At 40.1% G+C, this 13,008-nt stretch overlaps 1 protein-coding gene across 1 annotated transcript in view; it reads left to right on the top strand.

The window, feature by feature from the left end:
- Positions 1–13,008, top strand: part of esama (endothelial cell adhesion molecule a) — a 69,014-nt gene that overhangs the window by 50,384 nt on the left and 5,622 nt on the right. Inside the window, exons 2-3 of the mRNA XM_030437727.1 lie at positions 8,957–9,108; positions 12,679–12,880. Of these exons, the coding sequence (XP_030293587.1) occupies positions 8,957–9,108; positions 12,679–12,880 (354 nt within the window). The remainder of the gene's footprint in view (positions 1–8,956; positions 9,109–12,678; positions 12,881–13,008) is intronic.

Below are 13,008 nucleotides of genomic sequence, written 5' to 3'. Positions count from 1 at the left end.
GAAGCCGCTGTAGAAATTACATTTTTCTTCAATTTTTGAAATAAGGATGAAGAAAGAAACTCACGTCTTTCCTATGGCATCGCATCTATTTCTCCAACTCACTCGCTATCGTCGTTTACTCAAAGTGACTGATAATTCCGTCAGAGGAAGTGACTGACCGACTCCACCCATCGTTTTAGCATGAATGTTGCAAGTTAAGGACACCCCCATCAAGGGCTGTTATCTCCAGTGAAGCCTTTAGAAGTAAACAGTCTCAATCTGAATGTTTCCGGTAATTAAGGCATTTTCACATACAGTGCAGACACACACACACACACACGCACAGCAAACAATTTTTAATCAAGGGAACATAGTGGCTCTGTTGTACCGCCACGGTGCTCAGTCATGTGTACAGTATACACTTGGCTCAGAGATTCAAACAGCCAAGTGTCATCTGAGTTTTTTTCCACACTGAGATATGGGCCCATAACATTCATCATCAAATGGTACACAAGATTGAGACTGCTTTTTTTCAGAACACCAGATTCAACTCGTACTGATGCATGAGTAATGTTTCACCAAGCTGGTTGTTTTCCAAAGAAACTGCTTGATTTTCCTGTCGATCTCAGCAACATTTCAAGTGACATTAGCGCAGTGTAAGCCAATTGTATTGTTTCAGTTCCAGGAAAGCGTTTAGTGTGAGTAAATAGAGTTACAGCGTATGTGTGTGTAATATCCTGCTATGTTAAACAAAAATAATTTGTGATACAGTTTTCAGCCTTCGTAACATCCAGGATACTGGAAATCTAGCTCACATAAAAGATTGATTGAACGGGTTATTATGCGTTGAGTTTCACCTGATATACAGTAATATGTGGTACTGGAGCAGCAGTCATGGCATTTCATTCTTTAAATATTAATAAAGTGTTTGTTATGTATGTGATTTTACAGACAATGCAACAGTCAGTTCTATATGACAGGCATGTCCTGTCAAAGCCAGTCTAGGTGTAGTGATCCTGATGTGGGTCTGCTAGGAATATTTCCTCTGCTCCTCTGTTGATGACTACAGTAGCAGCGGAGTGCCTCTACAAAGGACACAGACAGACGGCCAGATAGTATTATACTGAGATAAATATTTTTAATGTAAGAGGAAGGTAGAGTTGTATAAAGTCACAAAACGTAATACAGATAAGAGAGAAATAAACTTTATAAATCAACGATTCTTTTTAAATACTACGATGGTACTTTCAGAGCCGGACCACAACAACCAATGAGAGAAGCATCTCGGTAGCCAAGATTGCTGCCAAGCGAGGTTAAACATTCTGGCCCTTGAGGCTAACGTTAGCGCGCCTACTGCTGTGGGAAGAAACTTAAATCTAACCAGCAGTTCTCCCGACGAATAGAAAACCTGTGTTGACCGCTTCTCCCCACTCATCCAGACTCGTTTATCATTCCGCCTTTGTTTTTTTCCTCACTGCAACGCGTAACTGCAGCAAGTTGTTGCACCATGCTAAATCTCCATTTTGGTTACGTCTGCTTCCCCGTGAGATCGTGTGAGAGGGATTATGTATGAACCCAGCTTTCAGTCTGCAGACCCATGAAGCCAGGGTGCTGAAGCCAGGCCCCCCACTGCTGCACAGAACACTGTTCACCGTTTATTAAAAATGTTTTAATATTGAAAGTTTTTCATGTCCAGATTCAAAACTGCACTTCCTTTGGTGTGCAGTTAGATGCAGAAATGTGAGACATTGTATGGACAGTTCTACAGATTTGAGAATGACAGACAGACAGACTGAGATTTCTTGCTTTATAGTTTTTATTTTTATTTTTAAATGTTCTAAATAAAGTCATCATCATTATCTAATGAGTTATATTATGTAAATATATACTGTATGACATTTTGCTGATAGAAATTACATACAAGAATGTAAAATACTGTGCATTATAGGCTCATATCCAATGTCCTGACATGGATATTATAGGAATATAATCAGAAATAACATAAAGGACTTGGAGTGAGTGAAGCCATACTCAGATTTGATTTAGTACTTGCTTCTCAACCTCATACTGCTTTCATTTTTTCATGCAATCCTGCTATTTATATTGAGACGTTTCCTGCTACCCCCATGAAACATGTGAGGCATAGATCATTTTTATGTTTGGGTATTTTATATTTATTGAGTGGGAATTGCTAACCAGTATCACTGCTATGATTTCTTTTCCTAAATCCTTTTTTTTATTTGATACCAATCAAGTTAGTGTTGTTTTACTTATTTTCAGAGCTGCTTTGATTTTTTTCAGCAAATGAGCATACTTAAAGGGGTTGCCGTGGTCTAAAAATGTTTGGGAACCACTGCTTGTTCCAAAAGTGTTGGCCCCTCCATGAAGTCCCGTCATTAATGCACACTCACCTACAGTATAAAGCCCTGAAGATGAATGAAAGCGTGTCCACCTAACCATGAAACACCTTGTTAAATGAGACTAAGTGAAATTCACCCATTACCTCCAGTGAGATCCACTTGGAACCTCATTACACCCTTCATTCTCCTTACACTGAACAAACCCGCTCCCATCTGCCCTGCCATCAGTCAGCATGAAATATTTAAAGCCTGCACAATGGATTTCAGACCTCAACAGAGGGAAAGATTAAGCCTCACTGACCAAATTAAGGGTGAAGAGTGAACATTGTGAATATGATCACATAGGCCTGGTTCATTTCTCTATTTATCCCTTCATTTTCCATCTCTCCATACATTCATTCATCTTTTCCTCTGGTGGGATGCACTCTCATCGGAATCAGGGAGGATTTCTGTCAGGAAATCTTCTTAAAGCAGCACTTGGCAAGATTTTTAGGGAGAAAAAAAACACCAGTCTGATCAGGCTAAATCATGAAGAGCAGCCCATCTACACTAATGAGGAGCTGAAGATTTGGCCTATTTTACCCAATGAAATGTTGGTGTGTGGATGATCCCTGCTTGGGAGGTCTTGCAGTGTATGCACACCAAAGGTCACAAATTGCAGTTTTAGAAGAAAATACTACATTCTCTTAAGTCCACACTCAAAGGAATAATTTGACATTTTGAGAAAATTGATTTTTGCATTTTAGCCTTGTCCAACTTCCATTTGCAAGTGAAACAGATAATCTGGGTGCAAAGTAAGACGCAAAGGGGTTGTAATTACACTAGACTAGTTAGGTGTGTTGTGAACATAACATAAATTAAACCAATCAGACTGTCATCTCCCATTTTCTTTAAGAGGCATGTGTGCCAGGACCTCGAGCACTGATCGCAACAGTGGCGCTCTATGTAATCCTTGGCCACTGGACGCTCCGTCTGAGCCGTTTCCCAACCATCTGTCCTATTAACATCTCTGTTTGACTTCATATGAGCAAAAACACTTATATTTAACTGTGGTGGAGGTGCAGGAGGAGGAGGAGGAGGTGTTGCGCATCCAGTATCAGAATCAGAATCAGTATTCCTTTATTGTCCCACAAATGGGAAAATTTGTTTTCCACAACAGCCAAAGGACAGATTATTACAAAAAAAACAGTGTGGTAAATAAATAGTAATGCTAAATAGTAATGCGTGGATCAGGTAGGACGGGTCATAGAAATAATTATTCTGATTAATAGTGTATGGGATGTAGGTGGGTAAAATACGTATTTAATGAGGAACAATTTACCTGCAGTGCTCCCCCAACAATGAGAAAGTGCATCCTTCCATTAAAAGGGCCAGCATGCACATTATGCACAAGGCACAGCAGATTAACTTCATTAATTATTTAAATCTCCTGACTTGTCGACAGGATCGGTCAGGATCCAATGTTAAGAGATGTTCTATGTTCTTCTACACAGCGTAAGCTCAAACACACAGTTCAAATTTGTACGATAAAATTCTTTGGAATAAAGCAGCCGTCCTCATGACACATCTTGAGCTTCATCAAACCTGTCTAAAAGTATTTATTTCAGGAGATAAAAGTTGAAAACTGTTTCCTCTGGAGACTTTCCTCTGTCCTGTCCAGTTTATAACTACAGCTTTTAGTTCTGCTGCTTAAATATGCTATGATATTTGCTGCTGTTACTTCATGCATGGAAATGTTTAAATCACTGAAAGCAGCTGGGCCTGAAAATGACAACAGCGTTTGAGACCAGCAATGGCACTGACACTGCCCTGCTTAAGATAGTATGCATTCATACTAATTACACAAGTCAAAACATTTAAACTCTACTCACAGTGGAGTTCTCTGATTGCCTTGTGTTTGTCTGTCATAGCTTCCATGTCCCAGAAATTCTTCTGTCCATCTATCCATCCATCCATCCATCCATCCATCCATCCATCCATCCATCCATCCATCCATCCATCCTTCTCTCTGAGACTTTCCGCAGCCTCTCAGTGGAATCTCTTACAGGCTTATTGTAATCATCAGAGAGCTGCTCCAGAGTGACTCATTATGTTTATGTATAAGCCTCTTTCTATCATCTCTACATGACCACTGTTTCAACCATCCATCCATCAGTCACCACCTCTCCAGACAAGCGGTCTCACTCTAAGGCAAATCTTCTAAGGCTCTAAAGAGCAATTGACACAATGAATCTCTTCTTGTTGTTTTGCCGGCTCTTGTCCTTCCTTTGTCCTTTTTCTAAGGACATTTCCTTCTGTCATGGCACATCTCGTTTTTTTTCCTCCAACTCCTTCCCTACCTATGTCTCCATGATAATGTCTTGGCATGTGGGCTTTCTTTTTTTAACACCCTGTCTGTCTCTCTCATCGCTGTTACTATCAGCTATCCAGCCCCACATTGACAGAGAAAGTGATACCTACACCTACTCCCTGTGGAGATCTCTTTACATGGTGCATCGTTGTAGTTCTAATTTCAGCTGAGAAAGTTCATTAGAAATTGCACGACTTCATTAATTTAATATCAGCTGGATTTTTTTTGCCAGGGAAAAAATGATTATTTCCAATGCAAATCATCTTGAGCTTTCTTGATGTTTTGTACGACCTATATGCTTTTTTACTATTAAAGCAGCTTCATTGATATTTTTTAACAACACTGTACAGAATAACAATGTCAAGACAAGGTGAAAGGGGTAAAACGCTCGTAGTTATAAAACTGAAGAGAATTTAATCCTCAGCTCCTCTCGACTTCACATAGCCTTATAGTGAGTTTCAGATCATTATTTAGCTGTTGGCCACAACTTCACTGTTTGGGTACAGTCATTCCACCCTGCTTTTTTAGTGAAAAAGCTCTAAGAAACCAATGGTAAATTACCAGACAAACAGAAACAGTTAGACACAACCTGATGAAGCATCTAGCAGCTAATAAGCCTGATAGCCTTCAGGAGTTGTTTGAGACCTTAAACAGTGCGAGAAGAGAGGGAATATTGGACTTTAATTCCTCAGGTGGAAATAAACATGACATTAACTATAATGTCACTCCGTTAGCGCTGGATTTGTAAATAAGCGACTGTTTGCTAACCAGTTGACTTAAAGGACGATGTTACAGTATGTCAGTGTTGTGTTCACAACTCATTTTCACTGCCGCCAAGTGGCCAAAATTCAGCTAAATGAGGTTAAAATATTGTATTGTACTATAATAGGTAGGCTGTATATAAAAACTGAAATCAGTAAGAACCTTTTTCAACAATAGCACCTCACCACATCAATCTGTTGTTGTCTTTTCAGCTGATTTCCTTCAAGTTTCAGATTAAATATTGTGTTTCAGAGAAAAGCACGGATTAAGCAACCGGGACACGTCCTAAAATGCTGTTTCATTGTGAATTTAAAGCTGCACGTTGGAACTTTGGGTTGGTGGCCCCAAACGGCAGTGAGCCTGAGGCAGCTCTTTGAATACTGTGGACTTCAATACCCAGAAGTCATGTACCATGACATTAGCGGTTCAGGTTTCTTCTTTGTAGTGTCTAGCTGCTGCAGAGGTAGAGAAGAGGTTCAGCTATTAATGATGAGTCTGGACAGAACACCACTTCACACTTGTGAATTGGGCTTTGCACTTACATTTCATTGCATCACTTCCTGTGCATGAAGAAATATTCTTGTTAGTGACAATCATGACACCCAAACACGAGTACTAATTAGGAATGACTTGTTTTTCCCTGTTGCAGTACAGTGAAGTAGGTTAATACAGTATGCATGGTGCATTTGTGTGTAGAACTCTCCTGTGGCTTTAAAATGAGTACTTTTGGAGTGCAGTGTAGTGTGAGTAGAGTGAGGAGTGTTTGTGCATGTAAGTGAATGTCATGTGCTAGATGTCTACCTTTCTGCAGTAGTGTTCACATGAAGATCATCACACAACAAAACACTGAGAAATCCCATTGGTTTCAATACAATGTGCATACACCTGCCGCATTTCCACATCGCATGCTGTCTGATTAACACACTTAGTGAGACCGATCCTAATTAACTCAGGTATACCTTTTCTCAATGTTGAGTTTGTTATAAAGAATGTTATTTGAGTGAAAGAGAGTGAAAGACAAAGATATATCCTGTCTAGAGGAGAGGTGGAAAAAGAGAAGACCAGGGGGGAGGTTGTGAGGAGATAGTGATGGAGATGAAAAAAAAAACAAAATAAAAAAAAACAAAACTCTGTTTTTAATCATCATCTTATATTCATTGTCTTTTATAGTACCTATCTCTAATTAACTCTGTCATGATTGTTGGGATTGACAGAAAAGTAAAGTAAAGGCACAGACAGACACTTTCTGTTGACTTACAACATGATCCAAAGAAAAAATTATTTTCTCTTCCAAAGGATAGGCTGGCATTTATTATTAACTATTAACTAGAACTATTATTTACTGTTAGCATAGATTAGCAAAATCAGCCAGCCTAAGAAAAAATCCTAGATAAGAAAAAATTCATGAATGCCACAATCTTCGTAAAATCTTCGTAAGTGGGACTTAAGAACAAATTTGTTGGTAAGAACGGTTCATGAATGAGGCCCATTGTCTTAGTCAAACGTGTACTGTCAGTTATTTGAGTGTATGAAAGACTTTTTTTGACTGGGGATGCATTGAATCATTTTAAAATGGATATCACCCATAAAATGATTTTCAAAAGAAAAACAAGTATGTTTAAACCTGCAGGAAGTGCATTTCATGTTGTTTTTGTCTGAGTACCAAATGTGTTTTGGGTCTCTGCTGCCCCTCCCTGGTTGTTAATGTGCACTACATTTTATTCTGCCAGTGAACCCATGCATGCAGCACTTAATTTCAAATCACCTCTGTCTTCTTTTGTTGCCATTTTACAGCCTCACAAGCTTGTTCTTTGTTCTAGCTTATCGTTTAATGAGTGATTAAGATACTTAATGCAGTAATCAGCTAAATGTTCAAGTCATGAGAGATTCTTATTCTTTACAATAGTAAGCAGAATCCAAGTCAACTCGTTATTCCTCACTGGTTTCCCTTATAATAAACCAAAGATGTACCAATAGTGAAGAAGAAGACTTCATTAAGAAGATTATCCCAATGTGACTTCTTGTCCTTGTACTTGTGTATTGCTATATTCTGCTACTTTATACTTCCTCTCCGCTACATTTATTTGATAACTGTAGTTACTAGTTATTTTGCAGATTACACAGAGCCAAAGTAGTGCATTTTTAAATCAAGATTAAGATTATTATTTTTAAAGGCAATCAGATTAAGAATAAACAATCCTAATAATGATAATCAGCAAAATGCTGAATATTGAATCTGATTATCGGTTGACCCATACAGTACATACTGTACATAGTATGTGTAAATCTACATAAAATGTACTTTAACTTGTACTTTTTATACTCAGGTACATTCAGTATCAAATACTTTAAGACTTTAACTCAACTGCTATTTAAATGAGTGAATTTTACTTGTAGCAAAGTAATTTTCTAACATGATATCTTTACTTTATTCAAGTATGAGTTTTTGATACCTTTACAAGTTTACTGTTTAGTATGTGTGCTCCCATGTGTTCCAAGAAATTAATCTGACCTACTCTTAAGATCATTTTTACTGTGCCTGAGGTGAGGTGAATGTTTTGATATTTTTTGTAAAAGAACATTTAATTCTGGGGGATTAGTGCTATTCTGCTCCATTCCAAGCCTTTTACCCTCATAACGTCACGTATCAACGTCACATAAAGGCCCATATAAATCTCTGAGGTCAAATCTTTCAGAGATGAAAAATGGAAAGCTTTGTGGACATGCCAACTCACAGATTGACTTCTTGGAGTGACCTGGTTGAAACCGAAGTTGTGTCAGTTGTGTCAGTTGTTCCGGACTGTTTTTCTGCTCAACTGCACTGTTAGCCTGATGACAAATATCAGCTCAGAAGAAGAGTACTGTAGGATTATGAAGATTTACCCTCCACAAATTCTCACCTGCATGGATATTCTCCCAACTTTGGTTGGTAGGAACAGGAATTGTAATGTTTTTCATTATGATGAATAGACTCTCTAGCTGTTTCTATGCTGACCTTTTTAAAAGTATATTTGTGATATTTATATTGTAAAGATTTGCATTTGTCTTCTTGCAAAAGTGATTGCTTAGCAGAAAATAGTCTTTGGATATTGATTCTGTTATTATCATTTATGACATGTCACATTTAAATTGTAGTGTTATGTTATAATTAATGTGGGATCATATCATAACTTATCAAATTATGTGTGCTTGTGACATTTTAACACGGCATATGAAGTGACTACTTTTATTTAACGTTGCAGCCAAATGGTTGATAAAATAATATGAGATTCAAAATGTGTTGCGACTGCTGTGTCAGCGTTGTCAGTAAAGTTAAAAACTCAGATTAATCCAGGCCTACAATATAGCGCTTAGAATTAACATGACCTGGATGACTGAGAACCTTCATCAACGCAGATTAATTCATCTTTTCATCAGTAGGATTAAAAACTGATCAGTTTTGCAGAAGGGTCGAAATAACAGTTTTCCTTTCTCTTCCCTTCCCCTTTCTCCTTCCTCCATCCAGGCATTTGGGCCCAAATCCAGATGCCCCAAACCAGTATGGATGTGAACAAGGGTCAGAAGGTGGAGCTGAGAGCCTCCTACAACACAGATGCAAGCAGTGACCTGAGTCAGAACACTATCATCTGGAACTTTGTCACTGAAAGCACCCAACTGGTACGGAATTGAATGGGGGACCCTATGTACAGTCATACATGAGAATCATTGAAGTAATCTTGCTCCATATAGTACAGTATATAGGGATCAGCTGTAATATTATGTTTTATTTCTGTTTGTCCGTCTTCTGTGTCTGGGATATACAGTTATTAAGGGTGTTTTCTGTTCTTCCACTGTTAATCTGGCAAAGCTCTTCCTTTGTAAACCCTTAGAAATTAATCCAAGACAAAAAAGGCTTAAGCTTAAAGCTACATCATACTGTTGCAAGTCTATGTTTTGCTGTGTTAGGAAAGTGACACAGTAAAAAACACATTTATTGAATTATTTCATTAAGATAAACAAGTTTTTTTTCCAAATCTGATTATTTATGAAGTCACCGTTGCAGTAACATAGGAAACAAAGCGGAGGGGTTTTACGTAACAGGCCCAGCTGAACGACCCCCCTCCTTAAGCCTACATTGTTTTTGGTTTTCTTTTACACATTATCTGGAGACCTGGCCATGGCTCAGCTTACGGATCTTCTGATGTCAGATCATCGGGCTGTGCAGATGGACGACCCAAAAAAAACGATCACAATCAAAAAGAAAACAGGGGAAAAGGGAACTCAGAGAGCCAGGAGAGAAACAGTTGATTACAAGTGAGGCTTTTTGTTCATATGCCTGAACAGCCATCCAGCATCTCACTCTGCCTCACTGTCATTTGTAGCCAGAAAAGATGAGTCAAAAGAACAAACTCTCACTGCCTCAAAGCCAAACCTGGATGCCACAGTCTCTGCAGAGAGTTCTGCAGAGAATCCGCATGGCATTCAGTCTAGCAGCTAATGTGAGGTAATCACATTTAACAAACTAACTACTTAGTTGAAAATTGAAAGACTAGTTTGGCCTAGTTTGTGTCTCACATCTAACCTTACTGACCTCCACGTACTGACGCCTGACTGAAGTGGTAGTGACTCAGTCAGCACAGAAGTTTGTTGTTGTAGCCAGCTTTAATCAACTTCCACTCATTCAAACTCATTCTCATCTTCTGTTTCTGCACCTGCCTCGATTACTGTACTCCTTACTTATACATCCAGGCTACTGTATCCCATTTCTGTGTACTGCAGTGCAACACTGTGGCTTACTGATTTGGTCTGAACAGTTTCTGGAGCTCTGTGGCACAGGGGAACAAGGTAAATCAGGATTTGGATACACACCTATTATGTGTTAATATGATACACTCGTCAGGTTTGGTCTTCTCATGGGATTTGTTGACTATAAGAAAAACCCACTGCCAGTTAATGGGTCTGACTTCAATGTTGTTCCTGTTTTTCGGAGAAAGCAGGACACACTGAATGCTATGTATAGTTAAACATTGATACTATTCAGATTTAGATATATTAGATTTAACTTTTTTATGTTTCTGCCTTACATTATATTAAATTATATTATCCCTCACCACAACATGTCACATGTGTCACATCCCATTTTAGAGAAATTCAACCTAAGCCTTTTAAGTCTTTGAAAATCTAGGTTGAAATGGGCCACAAACAAGACTCAATGAGGAGACTTCGTTGGAGAACAAATTGTGTTCCATGTCAGTTTACTCTGTAAAGCCCTGGATTAACAGTTGGGTACGTCACATGCTGCGTGCTCGCTCGCTTGCATTTAGATCAGTCAATGAGTACAAAGCTGTGAAGTATGGACTGTAAAAAGCCATCACAGCACCCATAAGAAAGAACAGAAAGAAGCTGGACGGCTTCTATTCCACTGCTGACTATAGGACCACCACCAACACAATCAGCTCCACAGACAGCCTGCCAGATGACCTCAACACCTTTTACACCCTCTTCGAGACCTCCTGCCACACCACAGAGAGGAGGCACACACACACTGGGACCCGCCTCCCCCCCACCAACAGTCTAACCAGGCCAGGTACACAAAGTCCTGAGGACCATCAACCCCCGCAAGGCAGCCGAACCAGACAACATCCCTGGGCGGGCTCTCAGTGCCAACAAGCTGGCTGATGTTCTCACCACCATCTTCAACCTTTCCCTCAGCCACTGCATCATTCCTTCCTGCTTTAAGACCACAACCATCGCTTCACCAGACGCTATCGCTGCTGTTCTACACTATTCCCTCTCCCACCTGGAAAACAGAGACTCGTACATAAGGACGCTGTTTCGATACGTTCATCCCCTACAAACTCACCGTCAACTGTCTACACTTGGTCTGCACCCCACCCTCTGTGACTGACTCCTAGACTTTCTGACTGGCAGGCCTCGGTCTGTCAGGATTGAAAATAGGACTTCAACCAGCATTATCACGAACATTGGCACTCCACAAGGATGTGTCCTCAGTCCCATCCTCTACACCCTGTTCACCTACGAGTGTCGCCTCCCACAAAGACTGCCATCCTAAACTTTGCGGATGACACCGCAGTGATAGGATTCATCACTGGCGGGGATGAAGCAGCCTACAAGAGGGAGGTGGCCACTCTGGTGTCATGGTATGAGGACAGCAACCTCATCCACGACACAGATAAGACAAAGGATATGGTAGTAGACATGAGGTCGAAGAGGAGACCTCATTGGCCACTGTACATCCGGGAGGTTGAAGTATAGAGAGTGAGCAGCTTTAAATACCTGGGCGTCCACATCAGCGATGACCTCACTTGGTCACCCAACACCACACAGCTGGTAAAGAGGGCCCAACAGCAGCTATATTTTCTGAGGAGGTTGAGGAAGTTTGGCGTGTCGCCTGAGATCCTCAGCAACTTCTGCTGCATTGTTGAGAGCATCTTGACCGGCTGTATCACCGTCTGTTACGGCAGCACTTCTGCTTTGGACAAACGCCTGCAGAGAGCGATAAAGACTGCGGAGAAGATCAGCTGGACTCCACTGCCCTCTCTCCAGAGCATTTATCACCACAGAGTCCACAGGAGAGCTACCTCCATCCTCAAAGACCCCACCCATCCCCAGCACAGACTTTTCACACTTCTACCCTCAGGCCAGAGGTACAGAAGTGTTAAGTCCAAGACCACCACTAAAGAACTCTCTATTTCCCACTGCCATCAGACTCCTAAACAACAGATAGGAGTTTACAATCATGTTCTACCTCATAATTGTCCCAAGTTTACATTTTACATTTTCCACATGGAAAATTGCACTCTCAGATGCACTGTTTTATTATTATTATTATTATTATTGTTGTTGCTTTTTTCTTATTAATCACATGGGCCTTGCAAAAGTGCTTTACTTTGTATATTTCGGTTGTATATATTGCTTTTTATATCGTTGGCATTCTGCGGACAGCAATGGAAGAATTTCAATGAACAGAGAAACATGTAACAATCACAGTTTTGTTGTATTGAACGAGATGCTAAGATTAAAAATCTCTGATTCGTTTGACCTAGGATAAGCGCCAGATGCAGTCATGCTGACATGGATGTCATGAAACTGGTTCCACTGTTATTACTGTGTTATACCACTGTGTACAAATATGGACAAATACTGGTTCTTGACGTGTGTGCTCACAAGCCTGTTTTATTTCCTCTTTCTTTGAGTCTGACATTATCTTTCTGTTGTCTTTTCCAGATTGTCTCCTACACAAAAGACTCCATGAGTGTGGGCAGCTCCCAGTTTCAGGGTCGCGTTGGTTTCATCAGCAGCATGCCCTCACGTGACGTGTCCCTGTACATCAACAACACCCAGGAGTCTGACTCGGGACGCTACCTCTGTCAGATCATCATTCCTGGAAATCCCGGCTTCACTGCTGAGCTCAGTCTGGACGTGAAGGGTAAGAAACAGATTAAGCTTGAGAGGACGACACATTTCCTTCTTCTTGCCTAAACTGTAGTGATACTTATCACATTGACTTGACTCAGAAAGACTGGGTTACAGTTAATATGTTGCAAAAGATTTAAC

Source organism: Sparus aurata, chromosome 13 (assembly GCF_900880675.1).
Source record: "Sparus aurata chromosome 13, fSpaAur1.1, whole genome shotgun sequence".
Taxonomy (NCBI): domain Eukaryota; kingdom Metazoa; phylum Chordata; class Actinopteri; order Spariformes; family Sparidae; genus Sparus; species Sparus aurata.
Note: the sequence above shows the minus strand (reverse complement) of the source record. Positions and strands in the feature narration are given on the sequence as shown.